Source organism: Mauremys reevesii, linkage group 6 (genome assembly GCF_016161935.1).
Source record: "Mauremys reevesii isolate NIE-2019 linkage group 6, ASM1616193v1, whole genome shotgun sequence".
Classification (NCBI taxonomy): Eukaryota; Metazoa; Chordata; order Testudines; family Geoemydidae; genus Mauremys; species Mauremys reevesii.
In genome coordinates this window covers 100,316,050-100,343,328 of record NC_052628.1, presented here as the reverse complement: position 1 = coordinate 100,343,328, position 27,279 = coordinate 100,316,050, and the positions used below count along the sequence as shown (strand labels likewise).

At 37.7% G+C, this 27,279-nt stretch overlaps 1 protein-coding gene across 11 annotated transcripts in view; it reads left to right on the top strand.

The window, feature by feature from the left end:
• The window catches only part of CNTLN (centlein), a 275,778-nt gene that overhangs the window by 200,167 nt on the left and 48,332 nt on the right, over positions 1-27,279 (top strand). For all 11 annotated transcript variants that reach the window (XM_039544616.1, XM_039544618.1, XM_039544614.1 and 8 more), the window contains one exon: positions 22,420-22,611. In XM_039544616.1, coding sequence (XP_039400550.1) covers positions 22,420-22,611 — 192 coding nt within the window. The remainder of the gene's footprint in view (positions 1-22,419; positions 22,612-27,279) is intronic.

The following is a 27,279-nucleotide window of genomic DNA, read 5'->3' as shown; positions in this document are numbered from 1 at the left end:
AATGTTTTTTTCATAAGTCCATAAAATAAAACTCGACATTTTCAATTATAGAAATTTTCTGCAAATGTGCAATGTCTAATTTATTAAGTAAATTATTTGGTTTTATTTATTCCCCAGAATAACAAAAGCTGTTCACATTATGGAACAATCAGTAATAAAATTACATTTAAAAAAAAGCATGTATTTGAATTATAAAAATGTAATAAAAGCATTTTAAAACAGTGATTTTCTTTAAAAACAATTAGCCCACAAAGAGCGAATTTTGCAGATGAGAAATGCCCCTAATAGCAATGGTTTATACAGGAATAGTAACATTCACAGACCCATAACTGTAGTGGCAAGAATGGTGCTGCTGTAATGAAGTGGATCCTGATGGATGAGAAGAGAGACTACCAAAGACCATTGTTACAGTTGTGGAGCTAGCTACACCTCTGTCCCATTTCTCATCTGTCTGCACGCACCCACCTTGGGCCTGGGGCACCTTACCCTTTTGTGTCCCAGTGGAATCTCATGGTTGTTCCACTCTTAATAGTGCACCTAGGTTCTGGTTTCTGTATATACCAACCAGTTATCACACTGCAGGTCCAATTGGGTTTCAGACATTGCATTTCTTCCCTTTGGGGACCAGGGACCTATGATATTGACCAACCGCTTTCTTAAAACAAAGTTTATTTAGTATCTAGAACAAAACATTGGAGGAAAAGGATTATTACACCACAGACAGTCTAGATGCATATTTAGTCTCATCTAATTTTATGCATCACTATAAGCTAAGTTACTTAACAGTACTTTCTTCTGGTTAGGCTAGATACTCCTGTGTGTTTGTGGGACTCTCAGGCTTGTTTTCCTTGACTCACCCTGTTTAAACTGACCTCCAGTTTGGATGCTCCACCGGAGAGTGGGCTAGAGCCATAAGTGATTTGCTCTGGCATTTTTTCTTAATGAGTAGGCAGTTGAAAGGACCTCATTCCATAGGTGGGCAAGCTCAGCTACCCTGTCCTACCCCCAGGGAGAAATATCACTTCCTGTATCTGACACAGAAACATCATGCTAGTGACAGATCCAGAGCCAGTGTTAATTATTAAAGAGCCATGTCCATGTTTGTCACAACCATTCTCTCAGACAATCAAAGAAGTTTGTCAAACAGTGCTAAGAAAAAATAATTTGGGAAGGGAAAGGCAGAAATTATTATTTTACATCTTTTATAAGTACATAGATATCCAGTATTGAGTTTATATTAGTAGTGTTATTCTTTGATAATTTGGGGGAACTATAATTTGCTTTGTCACAACAATATTAATGAAGAAGAAATCAAAGTGATTTTTGAAAAATGATTTTCTAATCTAAATAATGAATTTTCTTTTCTACCTATACTACAAATTCTGCCCTATTGCAAAAGTAAACCAGGAGGGATAAAAATTTGATAAAGGAGGATATATTGCCTGACCTTTCCAGAGACTACAAGAATAGTCTGTGACAGGAAGGATCTGACTAATAATTGAACTAAACTATGTGCAAGTGTGAGACCAGAGTCTTCACAAAAGTAAGGTGTAAATGCCATATTCTTCTACTCGGAGCAAACTGCTCTCATCATATTGTGCATTGTGTCACTAGAGACCATTTCCTAGACATAGAGGTGTCCTTAGATAAACTCAAAGAGCACAAAACACCCCCCTAACTTCCATATTCTAGAGAGATATGCATCCTTTCTGGACTATTCTACTATATACAGACAATGACTGCATCATTTGCAGCAACAACAACAAAAAATTGTCTGTAGCATATTTCAAATAATTTAAGGTGAATTGTTGAGAAATGATTGTCCAGAATATCAGTAATAATACTTAGCCCTTATTTAGCATATTACAAAATGAACATATTAATACTGTCAACAGCACTGTGGGGGCAAGAATGTGAATTATACAGTCTTGCAAACTTTATTGCATCACAACTCTTGTGACATTTGGTGTTTTCTTAAAGCCGGCTTGTAGAGTTATATGAATATGTGAGCATTTCAGTTTTCATTAAAAAAAAAAATAAGTTCCTTGCTGAGAAAAGCTTGAAAATGTGACCAGAGTACATCCTAAAGGCTCAAAAGCCAGAGGCAAATAGAAAAGAACCCCAAATGTATTATTTTTAAGCCAATCTCATTGGGGCTTGGGGGCCTGACTGTGATTTTTTGCATGCGTGAGGTTGCCAGTACTGAGTGGGACAGATCCTCGGCCAGTGTAAATTCCCATCGCTCCACTGGCTTTGGTGGAGAATTTAGTTAAGGATCAGGCATGCTACCTCCATTTTATAAAGATGGGAACAGTGACAGGAAGCTATGTGATGTTGTGAGACAAGAATCCCAGTCTCCCAATTCTCAATCCAAAGCTCTAATCACCAGATCATGTTGCCTCCCCGTATTTCCTTCTAGGTAAATTGCTTAATTATTTTGTTCTAGCCTCTCTGTAATGTTTAAGGAGGAAATCTCTCATGTAATTTTCCCTTCTGTGAGCTACTAGTGCAGGCATTGCTCCTGATCTGTCTCAAAATACTGTCAGAGGAGTTGATTTTGAAAATAAAATGAAAAATTGACCATCATTTTCATGTTTTCTGTTTATCTTCTTATAAAGTGGATAGGTACTGCAAAAATCTTTGTAAGACATTTCCGTAGTTTGCAGCTTTTGATATATACTGCACCTTTAAAGGTCAGCTTTTATAATAGAAATATACTGTAAAATCATGAAACAGTATTTTCATTACAGAAATAAAATAAAACAAAATACCTTTTACATTTCTATTGAACACTAAAGAAAAATTACAATGAGACATCTTGAATTATTGATGAACAAGTAGTTGAAGTACATTGCTAGTTGGAAAGGCATCGTACTTATGAATTAAAGAGAACAGTGGGCACGAGGTAGAACTATATGAGTATTGGATTATACTGGACTAGGTTAGATATAAAATTCTGAACACTAATGTGAAGTTAAAAACTGGTTGCTGTGTGGAGATCATACAATATATTTAAAAGTAATATAAAAATTTTCTTCTCAGACAAGGACTCACACAGGCTTGTAATCTTTTGCATGTCATTCTGAATTCATGTGAACACAAATAATAGAGGTTATTATTCTAACTGTATAATGAAGTAAAACATGCGTGGATTACATTAAATCTTGAAATATGTGATGTCAATTTTTACTCTATAAATTTCCCATAGCATGTAGTTTATTTTATGTTTTGGGTTTTTTAGGGCAATTGATTAAGCACAGTTAGCTCACATGATTAACTCAAAAAAATTAATCGTGATTAAAAACATTTATTGTGATTAATCACACCTTTAATCACACTATTAAATAATAGAATATCAACTGAAATGTATTCAATATTTTTGGATGTTTTTCTAAATTTTCAAATATATTGATTTAAATTACAACACAGAATACAAAGTGTACAGTGTTCACTTTATATTATTTTTATTACAAATATTGCACTGTAAAAATGATAAAAGAATAGTATTTTTCAGTTCACCTTATACAAGTACTGTAGTGCAATCACTTTATCATGAAAGTGCAACTTGAAAATGTAGAATTTTTTGTGTGTGTGAGGGGGAGATATCTTGGGTTAAGTCCCTACTCTACCTGATTTGAAGCAGGACCTTGAATCTAAATTCCATCCTGGACCTGTGAAATCTTTCTGACAAAAGTTTTGATGTGTCATTTTCTGAGAAAAAACAGTTACATTGAAAATTTCCCAACCATCTCTAGTCCCTATCCTGCAGCTGCAGCCGCATTTCTTCCTACCACATATTGCCCCCTACCAGCAGCACCTTCCCTTAAATCACTCAGTACTCCCCCACTCATCAGTAGCCTTTCTCCCTCCACCTCCCCAGGAGTTCCTTGAGTACCAAATTAAACTCAAGAGATTTTATTGCCCTGACAGGTGTTGCCAGAATGCAAAAGAGGTAGATATCTTGGGTATCTCTCGGAGGTACAACCCACCCCGGACAGAGCTGCATACTATGAGGGAGGTTTGATCTCCTATGTCCCTTTGTCATTACAGTTGTTTCCTGGTATGGTAGCAGTTTTCTGCCTGAAACACTGCTTTTCTTGCTTTCTTTCTTTCTCCTTTCTCCTGAGGTGAGGCACAGTTTTTCCTCATCGCTTTTTGATGAAGAGTCTTTGATGTTTCATGTTAACTTGAGGAAATATCTTTCTTTAACTTCCTTGTGTTTTGGACATTGGAGTAGAAAGTGCCTGTCTCACACCCTTCCTTGACCCAGTCCAGCTCTTCCTTCCTCTACAGCACCTCTCTTCCCCCGTCCTTATCCACTGAGTAACCCCTTCCTCTTGAAGATACTTCTTTCCCTCACAATTTCTCCCTGTGTACCCAGAAGGACAAGACATTGTGGGGTAGCGCAAAGGATTCTGGGATATGGGGCGGGGTTCAGTTATTTGTAGGGTGACCAGATGTCCCGATTTTATAGGGACAGTCCTGATATTTGGGGCTTTTTCTTATATAGAGGCCTATTACCCCTGACCCCCTGTCCCAATTTCTTCACACTTGCTATCTGGTCACCCTAGTTGTTTGGGAGAAGAGTGAGAAATCTAAATTTATCTTGGGTAATATTGGTTATATTTTACTTCAGAGTCGTTTTTAGAGTATAGTAGTTATGGGACTAGAACAAAGTGCTGTGACTCTTGTTTGTACCTTTTTAGGAAAGATTGATTATAAAATACAGCCATAAATGTGATATTTCTCAGTAATAATTCAAAACAGGTTTAATACTCCATAGTAATTACTATATCCAGGTATAAGAAAAGTTCTGTTCAAAAAGTGATCTTCACAAAGCCTGTTTTTACATAGTATAAAATATGTAATTAACTGCTAATATATTGCACAGACGGTAGACTGAAAGTGTTCATTCGTGTCTTAAGCTTTCAGTGCCGTAATATAAATAACACTGAACAAATTCCAGCTGGCTCAGAATCTCATCTACCATTAAATAAATTTCTTAGTTTATCCTTTATATGAGTGAGAACGTAAAAAAATTGAATTGTTTTGCAAGACAACAGCGTACATAATACAAATCTATTGCATTTGAAAGTATTATGAGATTATATATGACATAGTCCCTTTGCCTGCTGCTTATTTTAGTTTTAAAATCTTTCATGCATTTTAAAATTAGCAACAATGGAAAAAACAAAGAAAAAACAAACCACTACAGAAGAACAACATTACTGAAAATTATTATAAACTTTCAATCATCGAGTAGAGAGTGATTAAATAATATACACCTTACAACCTTTAATGGGGTAAGCATTACAACATGCCAATTATACTGGAAATTAGCATCTTGTCCAAGTTCTTGTTTCATACAATAACAGGATGACGGACTATCTCTGGAAAGCAGTGACTCTGAAGAAGATTTGGGAGTCATGGTGGATAATCTATTGAACATGAGCTCCCAGTGAGATGCTGTGGACAAAAAGGCTAATGCCATCCTTAGACGTATACATGGGAATATCTAGTAAGAGTACAGAGGTTATATTATCTCTGTACGTGACACTGGTATGACCATTAATAGAATATTATGTCCAGCTCCAGTGTCCACAATTCAAGAAGGATATTGGAGAGGATTCAGAGAAGAGCCACAAGAATGATTAAAGGGTTAGAAAGCATGCCATGAAAGAGTCAGGAGCACAATCTATTTAGCTTATCAAAGAGAAGTTAATGATTGACTTGATAAAAGTCTCTAAGTTCATACATAGGGAACAGAAATTTGATAATGAGGGCTCTTGAGTCTAGTGGACAGAGATATAACAACATCCAATGTCTGGAAGTTGAAGCTAGACAAATTTAGATTAAAAATAAGGCATAAATTTTTAATAGGGTAATTAGCCATTAGAACAATTTACCAAGGGTTGTGGTGGAACAGAGGTGGGCAACTATGGCTTGCGGGCCACATCTGGCCCATGGGACTGTCCTGCCTGGCCCTTGAGCTCCCGGCCAGGGAGGCTAGCCCCTGGCCCCGCCCCTCCTGTCTCCCCTCCCCCACAGCCTCAGTTTGCCATGCCGCTAGCGCTCTGGGCGGCAGGCCTGCAAGCTCCTAACGGGCAGCGTGGCTGCAAGAGCCGCCGGCCTGTCCCGGTGCTCTAGACTGCGTGGCGGCATGGCTGGCTCCGGCTGGGCAATGTGTCTGCCAGTCCTGGTGATCTGAGCATCATGGTAAGGGGGCAGGGAGTGGGGTGTTGGATAAGGGGCAGAGGGCCACGGGGGGCAGTCATGGGACAGGAAGCAGGGGGCGGTTGGATAGACGTGGGAGTCCTGGGGGGCCTTTCGGGGTGGGAGTGTGGATAGGGGTCAGGGGACAGGGAGAACGGGGTTGGATAGGGGTGGGGTCTCGAGGGGCGGTTGGAGCAGGGGGTCCTGGGAGGGGGCAGTCAGGGGTCAAGAGCAGGGGAGGTTTGATGGGTCGGGGATTCTGAGGGGGGCAGTTAGGGGGCGGGATGTGGGAAGGGGTGCGAAGTGGGAGGGGGCGGGGCCCAGGCTGTTTGGGGAGGGACAGACTTCCCTACCCGGCCCTCCATACAGTTTTGGAACCCCGATGTGGCCTCAGGCCAAACAGTTTGCCCACCTCTGTGGTGGAATCTCCATAACTGGAAGTTTTTAGATAAATGTTGGTTGTTTTTCTAAAAGATATGCTTTAGTTCAAACAGGAATTTATTAGGTAAATTAGATAAATCCTATTACAAGAGATCAGGTTAGATGACAATGGTTCATGCTGATCTTATATTATAGGAATCTACAATATATGAACTTCCAGGAAACATATATATATGATTTCATTTGCTGTGTACACTGTTTATCATGCTTAGTATAATTGCTATACTCATTGTGTATACTGAAAACTGATGTGTAGATAATGCTTTTATATAGAATAATTTTTAAATATTTTGTGACATTTCATATCTTCCACTTTCTCCTTGGTGTTTCCTATATATATATATAAGTACCACTTTTATGTGGAATTTGATGGGTCTATCCAATTAAAAGTTTTAGAATGCAATACAATACAATATAGCTTCCTATAATAACTAATAGATGAGAGATATTAGGGAATGGAGGGAATATGTTTTCAAATGAGATTTGAAATGATTTAGGAGGTCAGTGAAGCAGAGAGAGATACGAAGGCTAATAGAGACAGCAATAACTACAGAGAAGTCAACTCTTGCATAAGCAGTGGCCAGAATTTTTGAAGGGAGCGAAAAAAAAATAAAAAAGCCAGTTTTAAGTGAGCTGAGGAAGAGGAGAAGATAGAGTGAGACAAGATCATTTGGTGACCTGGAGCAAATTCATGAAAAGTATTAAAAACAAAGCACTGGATCCTTAAATGTACAATATTGGTGGAATTGTCTAAAGAGCGTGTGGGAGAAATAGTTGTACTTCTTTCTACAGAGATGTTGGGCATCAGCAGCCAGTACATTTCTGAAGCTGGGAGAGTTGAGACTTGAACCTATAAAAGGGGAAATTTTAATAGTCATATTGAGAGGAAGTGAAAACATGAATGACAATTTCAACAAAAATTGGAATCAGTTGGTGATGGCTATACAGGAATTGCAGAGGTGGTGAGAGGAAGTTATTCAAGAATCGGGCTACACTACAGAGGGGTATAGGAGCACGGGAAAAGCCACTACCAGAGACAGATGGATGAAGGTAGAATCGTGATAGAAGTAAAGCAACAATTGAATACTGAAGCTCAGGAAGTAGTGCAGGAGAATAGTGCGTCCCAAAATGTCAAAAAGTTGTGCTGGAGGAGGGAGTAGTAGTCTTCAGTAGTAGAAAGGTAGGAGAAAACCAATTTCTGTCTCATGGGGGGAAAAAAAACAAAGCCTAGATTTCAGTTGCTCTGGGATACTGTTGTGTGATTGTTGACTGGAAATGTGAGAGAGACCACGTTCTATAGCTCCTCTAGTAAAGTGAAGTACAGTAAGAGAAAGGATGGTAATCAGGGTTAAGGGAAAGTTTTAAAAAAAAGGATACAGAGATTTTAGAAAGCTGTAGAAAACACAAAAGGCAAATGAGTAGTTAACGGTAGTAATAGTGTAGGGAACGAGAAGAGAGGACCTCACAGCAGGAAATGGAAAGGATGCAAAGGAATTCCTATTCATAAGGACTTGGTTATTCGAGGAAGGTCCAGGGAAAGAGTTAAAAAGAGGAAGGAGCAAACAGGAGTGAGGCGTTCAAAGTGAAATAACATATTTTTAAATAAAAATAGGAAAAGGAATTCCATGCATGTGACCTATTAAAGGCTGGGAACAGAGGGGGAGCTAGATGATAAAAATAATTAAGGGTGTGGAAGAAGTAGCGAGGTTTAACAGGAGCTTTGGAAATGAGGAGGAGTAGAGATTAGATTTTGTAACCCAGAAGGCATTAGCACAACTGTTGGTATTTCAGAATAGTTGCAGAGAGGTGAGATACACTCTGTTAGTTTTTTCAATGTGCTGAGTGGTGCATTTGAGAGTCTTTAGCTCCGCTGTATACATGAGATGCAGGAAACAGTATGGGGCAAATTAGTTAAAGGAGAATAAGTGTTACAAGGTGTTGAGAGGGCAGGGGTGGTAGGCCAGCAGAAAAATGATCAAGAGATCAGATTATTTTTTTTTCGTTTGTGAGTTGATGGATAGATTGTTAAAATGTAAGCAAGAACTGGTCGGTACTGGTGAGGTTATAAGTGGAATAGAAAAGGGGAAAGGGATATTTCTGCTGATTAGATTGAGGAAATAAATATAGGTATGGTGGGGAGAGATGATAGAGGAATCAAGAATGATAGATTAGGATAGAGTCGAGGGAATCAATATTTACATTGAAGTTACCAAAGAAGTTTAAGTCAGAGAAGGCAAAATCAGTCAGGGAGAGGAAGTCAGAGCTGGGAGAGAAATGTGGAGTAATTAACCACAGAGCATTTGTGATTGGGAAGAGATTGATATTCAGAGGTGAGGTGAACACGACTTTGAATTTAGTCTTGGCTATTGATGTTACCACTTCAAGCAAGAGAGATCCTGGATGGAGTTACTTCCGCAAACTGAAAATGATCTAATGTGAGGTGCTAGGTCTGACATTTGTCTTTTATTTTACTGGGCCCCTTGTTTAACTTTTCATTGCAATTCATTTATAACAAATTTTTAATAGCTATTTTTGGTCTTTCACAATTTTCTTGTTGCCCAAATTAATTTGCGAGAAAAACTTCCAAGCTAAATAGGAATTAAAGCTTTCTTCATCAATGAGATAACAGTGAAATATTTATTCTGAAGAGAAAACTGTTTTCAGTTGAAATACAGGCATAGAGAGAGACTCAACCTTGTTAGGCTGACAGCTTGACAATGGTCCCAATTTTAAATAGTTTGGCTTCCTGCAATTATTTTTAAAAGCATTCCTTGCCAACAGTGGAAAAAAAAATACATGAAACTTTTGGTGTGGCACAATCAACAAATGAGGGGAAAGGGGTTATGACAGAGACAGTGAGACAAATGATAATTTCACTTGTGCCAGAATAATCCAGAGTAGCTTCACTGAGTTCAAGGGTTCAGTGACAATAAATTTTACAAAATCTGTGGCTGAGAAATAAAATTCAGAAAACAGAGAAAAACTAGAAACATTCTACCTACATTAAGAAAGAAATATAGCTCAGCTCACTGTTCTTAAAATCACATTCTGAGTGAAGGCCTGAGCCTGCAGGAAATATTTGATGCAATTGGATCCCAACGCCACTTTCTTTGAGGAGTTTCTCCTAAGAAGAGAAAACTGTTCTGCTGAATTTTTAAAATATGAAGGTGATTTTGCAAACAGTATTAAATATAGTTTATTCTCATTATAGAAGAATTGTAATATGTATACACATTTGTATACAATTTAAATGTATTTGCATTTTATAGTAAATTCTTCAAAAGGATGTACGTGTTGAATTGTCCTGATTCCATTTTTTCTGTCAAGGGCTGTAGAATTTTAAATAGCCTCATTTCCATTATTCAGCAGCTAGTTTTTGTGATCTCTGTTCACGCCTCTAGTGTTAACAGAGTTAAAAACTCCTCTTTTTATTATTCTTCATTGTGTATCTCCAGAGTTGTCTTTACTTTACCCTGGCAGCTTGTGTAGTAGACATCCCGTGTAGGGTATTCAGTTTATATATGTCAGATCCTCAAGGGCCATGGCTTTTGCCAGATGAAGCACTTTTGATTTTGAGGCTGATGAAACACAGTGCTATTATTGATCTGTGCATGACACAGGCTGTCTCTCTGCTGGCAGAGTGTAGCAACATTTATCCAGGAATTTGTGAAATGTCACTCGGATCATGTTCATAAGGTAAACTGTGTAAAAACCAGGATCTGAACTGATAATCCACGTGGAATTGGACGTGACTGTCTTATTCCTATGTCCTATCTTCTAGCTCAGCCAAGTGATATTTGTTAACACAATGTCTGTGTTTTCATATTAGACATTGCAGGAAAGTATGATTATCACTTAGTACACCCTGTACAATAAAGCCATACTCTTTTTATTCTCTGTTTACAGAGTCACTTGAGACCAGAATATTTTAAGTCAGTAAATGTGATCTGAACAACATCAGTCAATAATTTCTGTTTTATTCATAACGAATTGATGGTTTTCATACATCACAATCTAAAAGAATCTGCTTATATTCCCGATAGGACTTTCTTCCTTACCTCAGTTCACCCACCAAGGGATGTGTGTGTTTTAAAATCTAGTCATTCACCGTGGTCACAAAACCTTATGACTTTGATCTCTGATAGTACTGCCCAAAAATACCAATACAGTACATGTGTTTAAAATGTTTATTACCTCTGTTTCAATATAAACTAAATTATTTAGTATTTTTTACCTAAGCTGACATTTTTCTAACAAAAATGGTAAATCAAATTTCAGGTAAACAATTTTATCAGTAAAACTTGTTTAAAAAAAACCATGAATAGGTTTATGTAATATGGGATGTATTGATCTGCAAAGCTTTTCAAAGTAAATCTATTAAAAAATGTTTAAGATAGAATGATCCTGAAAAATAACTAGTACTGTTATGTGAGAAGTATATACAATGGCTTCTGTTACTAAACTAGTGAAATTGTTAACAAAGGCACAATAAACACCAGCAGACAAATCATTTTCACATTGTAGCTGTATTATGTTAGTGTTTCAACAAGTTTGGTCATCAAGAAAAATCTGCCTTTGCTTGGTTTGCCTGTACTTTCCTTTTAAAAGATTAAATTTGTAGAGCTTATTTCTAAATGTTTGGTAAGCTGAAAGCCAGCTAATACAAAGAAAAATAGATACAAAATTCCCTAATAGAATTATCAAATGCATTTTTCAGGTGTATTGATAAATCATATTTTAGTTCACTAAGATTATATCATTAGACTTTCAGTTCCACATTCACAAATATTAAAAAGATAGTTACATTCAATATTATTATTTCTGAGATACCCCTGAAAATGTGCATGCTGATTTTGCAGTGTATTCATTTCCCTGTCTCCTGTCATTTTTTAAAAATTTCGCTTTAATGTTACTTAAAAGATGCTGCAAAATAGAAACAAACAAATAAGTACACTAGGGAAACGTGGTCTAGATTAAATTACTTTAAAGTGGATGCATCACTGGTCGTATATCTGTATACAAAGAGCAGTTATCAATAGTTTGCTGTCAAAATGGGAGCAAGTATCTACTGGGTCCTGCAGAGGTCTGTCCTCGTTCTAGTACTAGTTAACATTTTCATTAATGTCTTGGATGATGGAGTCAAGAGTATGCTTATAAAATTTGCAGATGACACCAAACTGGATGGGGTTGCAAGCACTTTGGAAGACAGGATTAGAATTCAAAATTATCTTGACAAATCAGATTGATCTGAAATCCACAGTATGAACTTCAATAAATACAAGTGCCACACTTAGTAAGGAAAAATCAAATATACAACTATAAAATGGGGAACAACTGGCTAGGCAATAGTACTCCAGAAGGAGATCCGTGGGGTATAAAGGATCACAAACTGCAATAATGTGATGCAGTTGCAAACAAGACTAATACCATTCTGGGATGTATTATTAGGAACGTCTTATGGGAAGAAATTGTCCTTTACTCAGCACTGGTGAGGTCTCAGCAGGAGTATTGGGTCCAGTTCTGGGTGTTGCATTTAAGAAAGATGTGGACAAATTGGAGAGAGTTCAGAGGAGAGCAGCAAAAATTATAAAAGTTTTAGAAAACCTGACCTATGAGGTAGATGAAAAAAATGGTGCATGTTTAGTCTTGAAGAGTGAGGAGGGACCTGATAAGTCTTCAAATATGGTAAGGACTATTTTAAAAAGGATAGTGATAGTTTGTTCTGCATATCCACTGAAGATAGGATAGAAGTAGTGATCTTACTCTGTAGCAAGGGAAATTTAGGTTAGCTGGCGTAGCTTCAAAGGAAAGGGGTGTCCAATATGTTTAGTAATGTTCAAGTGACGAAAAGATAATCGAGGGTGCACAGTCAAGCACTTATAAATTAGAAAATACCAGAGTGAAGGTTGCTTGTGCAACCTTAATTCAGCCCCCTTGTGCATATGCATTATGATGCAATCTTTAATTGCATGATCACATACTATTTCTTCTGCAGGACCCCTGTTTATCCAATGCATAGGATGTGTGGTGTTTACTGAACGGGTAGCTATTCAATATTTCTTTTTATACACGTCATTCAATGTGGAGCCTTGTGACATATCTTACTGCACACCATCCAAACCCTAAACTGAATACAGAATTATTAATTTCCACAGGGGCATTTCTCGCTCACCCAGGTATCTTCATAAATATTAACGAAATTATCTTCATAACATCTGTGAGAATAGGTGATATTATTTGCATTTTACGGAGGGGGAACTGAGACATTGAGAAATTAAGGCCAAAATTGTCAAATTAATCTACTGATGTTGGTATTTCAGATACTTATGCCTTGATTTTCTAGAATACATAGCATTTTTATAATGCATTCTATGTTCAAATCGCGGCCCCAATTGACTTCTGTTGCAGTTGTGAGCATTCAGCACTTCTGCATATCTGGCCGAGGTGTGTCACCCTGAAAATGAGGCAGACACAATTTAGTGGCCAGCTGTCAACATTTTAATTACCGTATATACTCGTTCATAAGCCGAATTTTTTTAGTAAATAAGGGAAGCACCAGAGAAGGGGGTCGGCTTATGAACGGGTATAGAGAGGGAGAGGTGGGACACAGCTCCTCCCCCCAGGAGAGAGAGCAAGGAGAGGCAGCACAGCCAGCAGAGCCAGAAGGGAAGAGGTGGGGCCAGAGTCTCTCCACTTCTGGTCACGCTGCTCTCCCCGCAGCCTCCAAAGCAGCTGCAGCTCTGGGGCTGGCAGGCTGCAGCCGTGCTGCTTGGCCCAACCCCCAGAGCAGGCTGTGGCCGCGCCGCTCAGCCCGCTGGAGCATGATGCAGCCATGCCGCCCGGCCCAGCCAACTGGAACATGCTGCAGTCGCGCCGCCCGGTCTGGCTCACCAGAGCAGGCTGCGGCCGCGCTGCCCAGCCTGCCGGAGCAGCTCCAGCCAGGCCAGAAACATCCTGCCCTGGCCCTCCCCAGATAAGGTGGGAAGGGATGGGCTGGGGAGAGTGTGAGGGTCCAGGGTTAGGGGTGGTCACAGGGGTTACTCCCCTGACCCCCAGCTTCTCCCCCCCCCCAAACATTTCCCCACCAGTTGCTGTCCCGGCCCGTCAGGGTAAGCAGCTGGTGTGCCGGGACACTTTGTTTACTTAGGTTTACCTCCGTGCCTGCAGACACTCTAGGTAAACAAACCACCTTGGCCCGCCAGCAGCTTATCCTGTATCATAACATATATGTACAAAGGAGCCACATTAAGGTTGCACGGGCAACCAGAGGTCTGGCATTTTTTAACTTTTGAGCACTTGACTTTGCAAACTTAATGTTCTTTTGACATTTTTTGGATGTGTTATTTTTCTTTTTGAGGGAGTGGGGAGAAAACAGAAATTCCATCACATGAAACTATATTGTTCCTCAGCTTGAGTCACCAGCAGGGTCTGAACTTTTAGATACCTAACACAGATGTCTACTACTTGAGCTAATGGAGTAACTGGTGACAGTAGTAGGCTGTTATCTTCTATGTGGATCAGGCACTGGATGAGGATGAAACACACACTGTGAATACACATACCCAGAGTAGGGAGTTTGTTTGAAAATAATAAAACACAGTAGTACTATTGGTTAAACTATCTATTTTTGAATATAAATATTTAGTTTTAAAAATATTTGCTGAATTTTTATATACAGAGAAAACTTGCAGTTAAATATTAAATTGTACTATTAACATCTGTGTTGCTTTTCTATATATACAGAAAGTTGGTGAATATTATAACTATTTGAGGAAGAAGAGGATATTGGTTAAATTGTTATATATTCTGGAGAGGAGCATGTAGTGCATGTGCTCCAGTGCAGGGGAGTAGGTGGGGAGGTGGTGCAGAAAAGTACTGCCACTACAGGGGTGAAGGCAGACTGCCACCTCTTGCAACCAGCCAGGGGAGAAAAACTGAAGATTCTGCCTGTCTGTCTGTCTACTTATAAGGGGAAGTTTTGGAAATTCTAGCATCAACTGCCCTCCTGCAGTTGTGTGTAAACATACTTCTATCTCCTACCCATACCACCCAGCTGCTAAGCTCTATCTACCTGTCTGTCTGTCTGCCCAAGTCAAGAAAAGGCTACTTGCTAATGATGAGTGGGAAGTTTTCCGTGTCAACTTTATCTCCTGAAACATAATTTTTTTTCAGAATTTACATTTTCATTAAAAAATATGTTTCTAGCCATGAAGATTGAAAAGATGACTATGGAATGTGAATCAAAACGTCAAATGTGCTATCTCCCTGAGTCTACAGATATCCACACTTCCATTCAGGAAGATACAACGCTCTATGCTTTGGAAATAAAAATACATGAGATTAATTTAGTGAAATCAACGAAAATTAAAAAAACCCTTTTTTAAAATAATCTTTTCATTTTAGTTTCTGTGTATTTTATGTGAGCTATACTAAAAACAGATGGAAGCATTATTAATTTCCCCCCCCCATGAGTTTTAGTGCAGCAAATTTGTATGTGTTATCTGAAACATATGAATACTTAGTGTTGCTGCTGTTAAATTTGTAATGAGTTGTAGGGATTGAGAAATTCCCCGACTGGCTCTCATGCAAGTAGTTCATTTGCAGTGCTTAGATGTGGTAAGATTAAGTAGGAGGATATGGCAAACATTATCACTGACCCAAACTGAAATATTCTAATTTCCAACTTTTCGAGCTTGCCCTTCTCTGCAGCATTTGGTGTAAATAAGAGAAATAATGCCTAATTCCACTTTTTTCCATATAGCAAACATCATGTACTTGAATTCTGGTTCCAATTTACAAGAAAGCACATGCATTCAATGCCTTACATACACTGCACGTTAGTGTATACAGATGTGTGGATGTTTAGGGCCAGATTTTCAATGTTAAGTGTGAAATGTAGCTTCTGTGCACAAATACCCAATGTGCATGTAAATATCAGGTATTTGCATGCATGTCTGCACTTAGGCATGTAACTGGTCATGTTCAAACATCTGATTTGTGTTCAGTTCATGTTCTCAGATGTAAGCCTGCAATAGCATGCACCTAATGTTTGAAAATGTGCCTTTTAGAATCATTAAGCGTATATGGATGCATTGTTGCTTTGAATTATACTGTGTCTGTGGATATAAGTAATTCAAATTGCTTAAAATTCTTATGAATATATAAAAGACTGTAAAATTTAATTTTAATTCAGAAATGTTTTTTTATTTCTTTTTAAAATTTTAACAGTTTTTACTGGTCATGTTTTTGGAGAAGTTTAATGGTTCTAGGCAAAACCCTATACAACTATACAACGCTGTTTGCCTGCAGTTATCACTGTATAGTATCTGAGGCCCAAATCCTACAAACACTTAAGTATGTATATATATATAACGTTATTCATGCAGTAGTCCTATTGATCGCAGTAGTACTACTTATGTAATTAAAGTTAAACACCTGGCTAATGCCCTGATCTTGCATTGGAATCCACATGGATTGACTGCTGCACAATGAATCCCAGTACAAGATGGTGGCCTTAAGTGATTAGGACAGTTCTGGAACCTAATATACGGTATTTTCATATGGTCAGAACTCAGAATGAAAGTTTGGTGGGTTGGGGACACAAGATAAATTATAAGAAAAGGTTTGTATGAATCTCTGCAAGCTAAAACCACCAAATTTGGCACAGTTGTTGTCTGTAGAGGATTATTACAATTATAAAACTAATTGTATTTTTCCAATCATATTTGTGTGTTGACATAGCACTTTACAAAGAGTAAAATGAAGTGAATTGTACAATTCAAAAATTCTACAGCCCCTTCCAATTCAGTAAAGAACTATTCAGATGGGAGAAGGTCCAAAAAAGTCAAATATTGGAGGTTTTTATATTGTGTAGTGTTCTAAGTGTTTGCCTTTCTGTTGAAATATTTTGATGCAATAACAAATCCATATAGCAACAAAATTGCAGGTAAAACCCATTCATTTTCAGAGTAGGCAGAACAAAAATCTGTTTGTATTCAGCTCATTATTTAAGGCATTATCAAACATGCAAAGATTTTGAAAACAGTGTTGATTCTTCATCACTGCAGCATTATTTGCCAACTCTCACTGAAGTTGTATTTTATATAGATAAAAGATGATCTCTAATCACCAATATGTAAACTTCATGTATAAGATATTTGAACTGAAACAATACTACTACCCAACTATCAATAGGACAAATATTTTTTCATTAATAAAATACATGGGAAAGAGCCATATCTGTTATACATAAGCTGATATCTATATTTCTCTACTGGGATCTAATTTAGGCTGTTCATGAAAGATTGGCATTTTCAGTGCCTCAGACATCCTTAAAAGCTGCTTTGTTAATTGCAAACCATATTTAATATGACCTCATAATAATGTAGCACACCTCAAGTGTCATGCCTGTCTTTACTATGCACATTGGAGCCGTGTTCATCTATACCAGACAACTGCACTTCAAGGAAAGATTTTTTTCTTGATAGACAATTAGCAGTAATTAGGAAGATTCACCTCAATAAGATGTCAACATCAGATAGTTTAAAAAAGTTGAATGTCAGTGGCTTAAAAAGAGTTTTTTTTCTGACACATGGGTATGGCATATGAAACATGAAATGTTAATTTAACTTTTCTGCTTATTATTCATGCACAATATTATTTTGTCATTCAGATACTACGCTGACAGAGCGTAAGGGGTGTTAAAATAGTGCTGCTAGAATAAAAAGAGGATTAATCTACCATTGGCCAATTAGCCAAAGAGTACTTAATGGTCTCTAAAGGCTACTGAAGTCTAACAACTTGCTAAAGCACTGGTAAAAAGTCCTCTATATTACCTTCATTTACTTGACATTTTGTGAAACATAGTGTAGGCTGCTGATAACTGAAAGTAGTTTATAAATGAGTGATCTGGTAGTTCTTACTAAAAATTCAAAAAAGTCTATATCACATAAATGACTAATAAGGTCGACATTTTAGAACTTTTTACAGTTTTTGGTCCAGCTTAGAGATGGGACATCAAGTTATCAAAGACTTTATTTCTAATTTCCTGTCTGTGTTGATGGAGTAAAAATACCAGTTTGTTGAGGGCAAACAGTAGTTCCACAAGGAAAACTTCCTCAGGGGCTTAAAAGTTTAAGCGATTGCATTTTTCTTGTTTCTAAAAAATTATGTGATCAGATGCCATGAATGGAACATGATTACTTTTCCAGTTGGATATTTTTATATATTGTTTTAATATTTATAGATGTCTGCATGTCATCGGTCTTCATTTTACCTTTATTTTTTATTCCCCAACAATAAAAAGATATTGAGTCTATTCATGAGAGGAAAAAATAGGTTTACAATTAGAGAGACTTACTCTAAAAACCTTGCCTGAAAAGTTAAATAGAAACAATTAGATTTTTGTAAATGGGAATATCACTGAAGTACTATAAAGTACTATCAAGATATTCACTACAGTATTAAAGTCAGACTTTTTTTTATTCTTCATATGCAGTTGTTATTTGAAACTGTATATTCACAAGAACTGTATGTGACCGAAGTACTGTTGTTCTTACAAGTTTCCTCTACAATAGAGTTAAAATTTTAGGAGAATAACAGCATGCTTTAAAAAATACAGGAAAAACAAAACAATGTTGTATTTTAAAAGGTAACTGGATGCGGGAGCTATGCGGTATTAAAAAATATACTGCAATATAAATCTACAAATCAATTCCCATCTCCTCTCACCCTCAATATAAGATTTCTCAGAAAACCAGAAGTCAGTTTGCTCCTAGTCTCTGAAAAAGTCATCCCTCTGCACTCACTGAATTTTTTTTGGCTGCCAAAATTAGAAGGTTTTGTAATAGCAAGAAATGCTACTTAAATCTAGCACCATTTGCTCTTTATAAAATGTCTAAGCACCATTATTTATATATATACGGATTTATTTACAGTTGAATCATCCTAACAAAACAGGTAATAACATCGGGTGAAAACGTTTGTAAAATAATTTGATACTGCAGATATAAATTCTACACAATACTGTATATATTGTAAATATAAAATGGAGAGGCAGTGTACATCACAGTATTAAGAGGACAACAACAAACACTAAATAGTTACCTACAGCAGAGGCCTATTGTTACAGTTTCATATTGATATTAAACCAGCTCGGTTAGGCTCTGTTCTACTAGGTCGGGGTCCCCAACGTGGTGCCTGTGGACGCCATGGCGCCCACCGGGGCGTCTAAGTGGGCCTACGTAGTGGCTGGCGGACAAGCATCCGCCGAAATGCCACCGCCAAGCTGTGTCATCCAGAGGTGTCGCCGCCGAAATGCTGCCAATTTTCGGCAGTATTTCAGTGGCGACGCCTCTGGATGATGGTGCATTTCGGCGGCAACGCCTATTGACATTGCTGATTGTCAGCGGAATTTCTGCAGATGTTCGTCCTCTGCCACGGTCCTTCGTGGCTTGTCGCCAGATTAAAAAGGTTGGGGACCACTGTATTAGGTGCTGTACAGTCAGTCATAGAGGTTCCTTCTCCCAAAGGATTTACAATCTGCCATGTGCAGAGTAATGACGGTGTAATCGTGCAGTTCTCTGTGTAGTGGCCAAACATAGCAGAATTACCAAGCAGGGGGCCAAGTAGTGGAGATCTTGCACAGAGAGACATCTTGGGTGAAATCCTGGCCCCATTGAAATCAACTGGGAATTTTGCCATTGATTTCAATAAAGCCAGGATTGCACCACTGGACAGAGCTCTGTGGATATACCAGGAGCAGGAGGGGTTAGGATAAGTGTGTGCACAGTGAATCTGTAAACATCTTTTAGGGGCTGCAGCAGAGTGTGGTCACTACGAACAGGCGTAGCACCTGCAGCCTGAATTTAAAAACACCTGGTCTAGTTGGGATTGAAAATTTCACTGCTCAGCCCCATGACTTGTTCCCATGGAACAAATCTTCTTAGAGTCTGTCACTCAGGATTTGGCTGCATGTTAGGAAGGCCAAAAAGGAAGCGTTTAAAAAAACAACAGCTCAACAACCTGAAACTTATTGCTGGAGGGGGAAAAAAATCAAAGTGATGAACTTAAGGTAAGTAACAAAGAGCTCTTCTTCAGGTCTGTGTGGCTTGAAGTTGGTCCAATGAAAGATATTCCCTCACCCACCATGTCTCTTTAATTTCCTGGAACCAACATGGCTACAACTGCACTACATTTGCCTGATTGTTGATCCGGGATGTAGTGCAGACATACCTCTCAGCAGTCACTGATTGCAAGGGACATCCATGTCTGTCCGCAATGGGAAATGTAGGTTTTTTCCTTGTCTGCTCCCGGGACACACCCCTCCTCCTCTTCCCCTCCGCACATACCTGGTTTCTCTCTTACATTTAATGTTTGTACGTGTATGTGTTTTAAAGACGGAAAAGTATCTATTTCCTAGTTTAAGTAAATTCCAAAAACTAGGGCTTAAGAATTCCAAAGTTGTTGCCTTGCAGCGAGTCTTGGGACAATCCATCCCACATTGCTCCTTTAATCTATTTGATACCACATTCATGACAGTGACTACTGTGACCATGATGCTTTGGCTCTGATGGTTTTGCTTACATTATCAATCCTGGGGGTGGGGAATCTCATTGAGTCCCAGCCTAAAACCCCATGATGTTAGACAGCACAAACATAGAACTATCTGTACTTCACAAACTTAGTCATTTTCCACTTTTGTCTTTAGGAATAATTTACAATAGAAAAATCAAATCATGAAAATCTGGGTACAGAAGCATTGCATATGTTGGATAAATTAACATCTGCAGCTTCCTGAAGTGCTACTGTTTTTTTGTTGTTAGGTTGGGGTTTTTTTGTTTTTGTTTTTTAAGTATCCTTCAGTTCGAATCCTCTACCCACATGATGTTCTCATTTTAAATCCTGTGGGTTTTGAGAGGTGGGAATAACAACAGATTAAAGAGTTCCAATCAAAAGTTACCTTAGTACCGTTGGTCTGTGGTTAAGTAATGAAATTACAGCAAACTCGTAAGGAAATGGAAAGATTAAGCCTTTTACCAGCAGTGGTCCTGATCTCAGATATATATGCACAATTTCCACTGGCTTTAATAAGTGTATGTGAGTGCAGAAATGGTATCAGTATTTGGGTTAAAAAATAGACTGTATTCTGTTGTATCTATAAATATTTTTTAATCTAATTGAAAATGTGCAAACTTCCCCATGCTGTCTGTAATGAACATAAATATGTTCATGAAAGTGTGTTGTTTTTTTTCCTTTTTTTCCTGGATATATTTTTCATCACAGATCTTCAGGTGACTTAAATATGTGTGTGTACATATAGTGTTTATATTTTAAGGCGCATTTATTTTGCACATAACTTTGAACAATGTAGAATTCTGCTTTTAATGTCAATACTAGCATCCTCTGAAATATAAACAATATCTTGTACCTATGTTTACCAATTATTTTACATACCAACATGTAATCAACTACACATTTGCCATTTAAAAGCTGTAGTATCTTTTCCAATTTCAAATTGGGATTCTTCACACACAAGATTTTTTTCCCTCCTCTGAGAGATTTCAATATCATTTTGTCTAATTGTTCCTTATGTTAAACTACCATATTATAAGCTTCTTTGGAATAATAAAATAGTACTGTAGTTACCCTCTTAAGGAGCAGAGAGTTGTTATGCCATTAAAGGTTGGTGGCTTTCTGCTGACTACAGACTGGTGAAAGATAAGCACTGGCATAAAGATTATTCCAGGTGCCCTGTTCACAGAATAACATTAATTGTGTATTCTTTAGTATAGGTGAATTTAAAGAAAATATTTTTTATTTCTAAAATTACATATTTAATTAGTACTGTGATATTATACTTCACTGGTTAAATGGGCCTTGTCAGTTGTCAATCAAGCGCTGTAAGACTGAGATAGTTTGCATGCTATTTATTTGAACTAAATCCCTAACAAGCCCCGTCTGCTAATTGGACTTAACATTTATGTTGCTAAATGAGAAGCATTTTGGCTGCAATATAGGGTGGTAAGACCTACCCAGTGGAATAAACAACTAACATCTGTTATGCTGTCCTGCTCCAGCTTGGCTTTTACCAGTTAAGTACATCAGCCCTAGAGTCAAGGTTATGGAATACGTGGCTCTCTAGCTATGGTGCATATATGTGAAAAAGAAGGAATAACACAACATGAGTACAGACCAGCCAACCAGAAGATATTTAGTGCAGCTGGTCCATTTTGCTTTAACCTCTACAAGCCCTACAAATATCAAAACAAAAGCCAAGAAAAGGATGTATGTTTTACAGCAGTTGTCAACAGAACATTCAAGTAAGCTTACAATAGTCACCATTAAAACAAAATTGACATTTAGCCATCCTTACCACAGGGTGATATCTGCGATAGCTTGGTATTTCCTGATACTTAGTACAGGAAATAATTGTAGAATCAGACAGCCCTGTGTCAGCAGTAACCACTGTTACTATACAGCTTCCTATAACTTTTGTTTCCTGTCATGAGACAAATATCAATATATGCAATCAAACTGTAAGGTTTCACATGTGACTTTCTGTATTAGGTTACCTCTCTTTCCTGCAAGATTTGATTTTTCTACTATCTGGACCAGTGAATTCAGCCAACTAATATGTAATGTAGAGTAAAGATAATGTATGAGTCTGTTGTATATTTTTCTAATGTACGTCCTGTTGTGATCAAGCAGAAACAAATAATTTTTGAATGTAACTATGACTATTTATTACTTTTATTTGGAAAACAGACATTGACCTCCGATCTGGCTGAGTTGCAACGAGAGAGAGAAGATTTACAAGGAAAATTAGAGCATCTGGCCCAAGCTACCAGGTTGAAAGAGGGTCTGTCTCCTGTGACTTCTAACCAAATTGAAGTCACACCACCTACTCCTTCAAAGAACACAGATTTGGAGTTGAAGCAGCTGTATTGCAAACTGAAGGTGAGAGAACAGATTAGTCAGCTAACAGGATAACTTTTACTGTAGGATTATTTCATTTGCTCGGTCTCAAAGATGTAAAAAGGTACAATTTGCCATAGGCTAGCCCATAACTAGGAATTTAAGTGTCAGATAATCTTTGTTATTAGATGGTAGACATATAGTCATAACCAAATGAGTGAATCTTGCAGTGAAAGGATCTTTTACAGACAAAGCAGGCCAAGATGAAAGCTTGTTGGAAGTGCAGTGGAACTATGTTATTAGAGGGGAATCGTGATTTCAGGCTGTGTGTGAGAAAGAGCTGAGCATTAGTGACTAGGGTAAGATTGACGTGTGCTGGTTGTGTAACTCATGTAACACCTTCTGTCTTCTTATCTAGAAATCACTATTACTGTTATCTTTCAAAGGGAGTTAGTCCCATATTTTTGTTGCATTTCTGATAGCAGTTAACAACAATAATGCTAATGACTAAATAACCCAACGGTTTCACAGTAATTTAAAAAAAGATCCTTGCATATATGACTAGCAAATAATGAAGAAGGGGAGAGAGTTCATTTTTAAGAATTAATTTCAATTTAATAATTTGGTTGATGACCAGATATCATGGTGATGGGCATGCTAGGATTGGATGAATAGGTAAGGGACAAAAATAGGCAAGGAATAGGTAACAAGAAAAAAATATAACTAGTTAATAATCTGATTTTTGAATCTCAGGTTATCCTGTTCTATTCTATATAGACTTTTATACCATGCTCACAAACGTAGTATAGCACTTTCCCATGGAGCATGAAGTGATGTGATTAACATCTGTCACATATTGTTTGCTCTCTCCGCTCTCTCCATGGGGAGAAGTCTGAGCAGTGGAGAGTTTTGTTTTAGTAAATTGTTTTTTATAGATATAGATATATACCCACCCACCCAAGCCCACACTGATATGTTTAAGTTAGAAATGGCCAACATCTCATCAAAGAAAGAAACATGCATGTTGATGAACCTAGTATTCCAAAATATTCCATTTGCCATGTAAAAACTATAAAATATTTGGACCAAAGTTGTTATTTCTTGGTGCTTCAGACAGAGAATATTGCGCTATTGAATAAAAATATTTGACACCAGCTGTATGGAAGCCTAGTATCGAAGACATTGAAAACTGATTTCCTATATCTTTAAAAGTGTTCTAATTTTTTTAAAGTAAAATTAAATATGTGAAAAACTCAGACCCCAAAGCATTAAGGATCTGCATTTAGAGTGTAAGATCTTCAGTATAGGAAACTACATACGTGTTAGGTATTATTATTACTATTATTTATTATATCTGTTGGCCAAAACCTTATTCAGTATTTATTGAGCATTTAGCTCAAGCAAAACTCTCGCTGATTTTAATAGAAGTTTTCCTTGAGTAAGAACTCAGTAAAAACTGATTGAGGATTTAGTCATGTGTGTGTAAAGTTCAATTGTATGATATAAATGTTTTATATTATACATATAAATATACAGATTACAAATAATATGTAAATCATGGGGTTTTTTTGTTTGTTTTTTTTACTATTAGATTCTGAGTTCAAAATTTCTCCTGTAGCATTCACCCTAAAAATAATGCTGGGATCTGCATCCCTTACAGCTTTCATAGGCAGTGACATTATCGACCCTTATAGGGAAAACACAGAACTTTGGACTTGATAAGTTGATAAGTAAAGGAGGTACTACTTTTCTACTCCTTAGTTTTCATATATATCAAACAATGTAAAACTTTAAAGCCTACAAGTCCACTCAGTCCTACTTCTTGTTCAGCCAATCAATAAGACAAACAAGTTTGTTTACATTTGCAGGAGGTAATGCTGCCCACTTCCTGTTTACAATATCACCTGAAAGTGAGAACAGGCATTTGTATGGCACTGTTTTAGCCGGCGTCGCAAGATATTTATGTGCCAGATGCGCTAAAGAATCAGATGTCCCTTCATCCCTCAGCCACCATTCCAGAGTACATGTGTCCATGCTGATGACTGGTTCTGCTCGATAACGATCCAAAGCAGTGTGCCTGATGCATGTTCATTTTCATCATCTGAGTCAGATGCCACCAGAAGAAGGTTGATTTTTTTTTTTTTGGTGATTCGGGTGCTGTAGTTTCTGCATTGGAGTGTTGCTCTTTTAAGACTTCTGAAAGCATGTTCCATACCTCGTCCCTCTCAGATTTTGGAAGGTACTTCAGATTCTTAAACCTTGAGTCAAGTACTATAGCTATCTTTAGAAATCTCACATTGGTATCGTCTTTGCGTTTTGTCAAATCTGCAGTGAAAGTGTCCTTAAAATGAACAACATGTTCTGGGTCATCATCCAAGACAACTATAACATGAAATATATGGCATAATGTGGTTAAAACAGAGCCAAAGACATACAATTCTCCCCCAAGGAGTTCAGTCTGAAATTAATTAACGGATTATTTTTTTAATGAGTGTCATCAGCATGGAAGCATGACCTCTGGAATGGTGGCCAAAACCTGAAGGGGCATATTAATGTTTAGCATATCTGGCATGTAAATATCTTGCAGTGCTGGCTACACAAGTGCCACATGAATGCCTGTTCTCACTTTCCGGTGACATTGTAAATAAGAAGCGGGCAGCATTATCTCCCTTAAATGTAAACAAACTTGTTTCTCTTAGCAATTGGCTGAAAAAGAAGTAGGACTGAGTAGACTTGTAGGCTCTAAAGTTTTACATTGTTTTGTTTGAGTCAAGTATGTAACAAAAAAAATCTACATTTGTAAGTTGCACTTTCACAATAGAGATTGCACTACAGTATTTGAATTGAGGTGAATTGAAAAAATACTATTTTTTTGTCATTTTTACAATGCAAATATTTGTAATAAGAATAATAATATAAAGTGAGCTCTGTACATTTTGTATTGTGTTGTATTTGAAATCAATATATTTGAAAATGTAGAAAACATCCACAAATATTTAATAAATTTCAATTAATATTCTATTGTTTAACAGTGCAATTGAAATTGCAATTAATTGCAATTAATTTTTTTAATTGTGATTAATTTTTTGAATTAATCAGATGAGTTAACTGCAATTAATTGACCTCCCTAATATTTATTTGTAATGTATAAGTCTAGATACACATCCTATTAAAGATTTGGGATCTTAAACAGTTCCTTTCATTCACCAATATGGCTGATTTATCATGGCTTATTTAGCACTCAAAAGAATGTTATTTTGATCCATTAATGCCTAATGGAAAATACTGAATAACATTATACCTAGAGTCATTTCTGTTTCCATTTCAGACCATTTCTCAATTGCTTTTCTGTGGTTTTGTATTGCTAGAAACATTTTCAAGGAAACAAAATCTTTTTTGGTAAAGGTTGGATGTTCCTGTTGCTTACATTTCATTGGCCAAGCAAAGCAAGGCCTTACACTCAACTTGATGGGATTTCTCTGTCTGTATGAGAGAACTTCTGAAAATCACATCAATTCAATCCCAAAATTTCACGGCCTGTCTAGGTGTCAATGGGCTGAACCCCACTGATTTTGGTGAAAACTGGAAAACCAGAAAAGCCAGGTTTCTACTAATCCAATTGTTGTTGTTATATAGGCTCTGGATACAGGGTGAGGAAGTGACCTCACAGAGCCCTATGGCAGGGGAGCAGAGTCACTTTGGATATAAGGGTGAGGCAGTAACCTTAGGGTTTAGGGTAAGGATTAGACTAGAGGTGAGGGGCCAGGGATTCAGCTAGAGGGGTGGGGAGTTAGGGTTCCAGAGAGTTCCTCTTGCCTGCTGCACCAAATGCGAATTCTGTGGTTCTGATTTTAGTGGGAGTCAGGCTGCTGGAAACCTCTCACCACCCCCTACTCTGCTATAACCCCCCCCCTCCAGCTGAGCATTCCATTAGTTTGAGCCCCTTCCATCTCTTTCTGGATATGTGGCCCATCTTACTTTCCAATTGATGTGGTCCTCCAACTTTCATCCCCTGCCTCTAGACTTCTTCCCTCCTGAAATCTATACATCTCCTGTGATATCCAATGTGACACCTCTCAGTCAGGAGCCACAACCCAACTGCCAGAATTCTCCTGTGAAATCTGGCTTAGTCCCCCATTCCTCCTACTTGTCTCAGTTTAATTAGGATATTTTCCCAGACCCCCATGTCTCTTAGCAGCTGCATCTCTTTCTCTGCTCCTCCTGATGCGTGTCATTCCCTAGCCCATCACCCGGGTGCCGGGGGCTCTCTTACTCCTGGACGTGCAGCTGCCTCTCGTAATGCACTAGCAGAGTGAGTTGCCTCCCAAAACATGAAGGGTAAAAGATTAAATCAAAAACTTTTAAAATATATCACAACACTGAGCTGAGCACATTGAGTGCAAATAACTATTGTTGGATTTATGGAGTGGACTTATTGATCCAAATCCTGAGATTCTCAATTTCTACTCAATTTTTATTCTTCCAGTTGAAGTCCAGTGAGAGTCACAATATCTCATGGAAATCAATAGGAGTTTGCCTGAATAAGGACAATTATTTGGACATATGGTGGTGTGGTGACTTTGGTCTTTTGGAACAGGCACGGTGGATGTATGTGATTAACTCCCCTTGGATAGCAAATATATATATATTAATCTGAAAAACATGCTCTTACAAGCATTTCCAGGTTGATGTCCTGTTACTAATGATAAA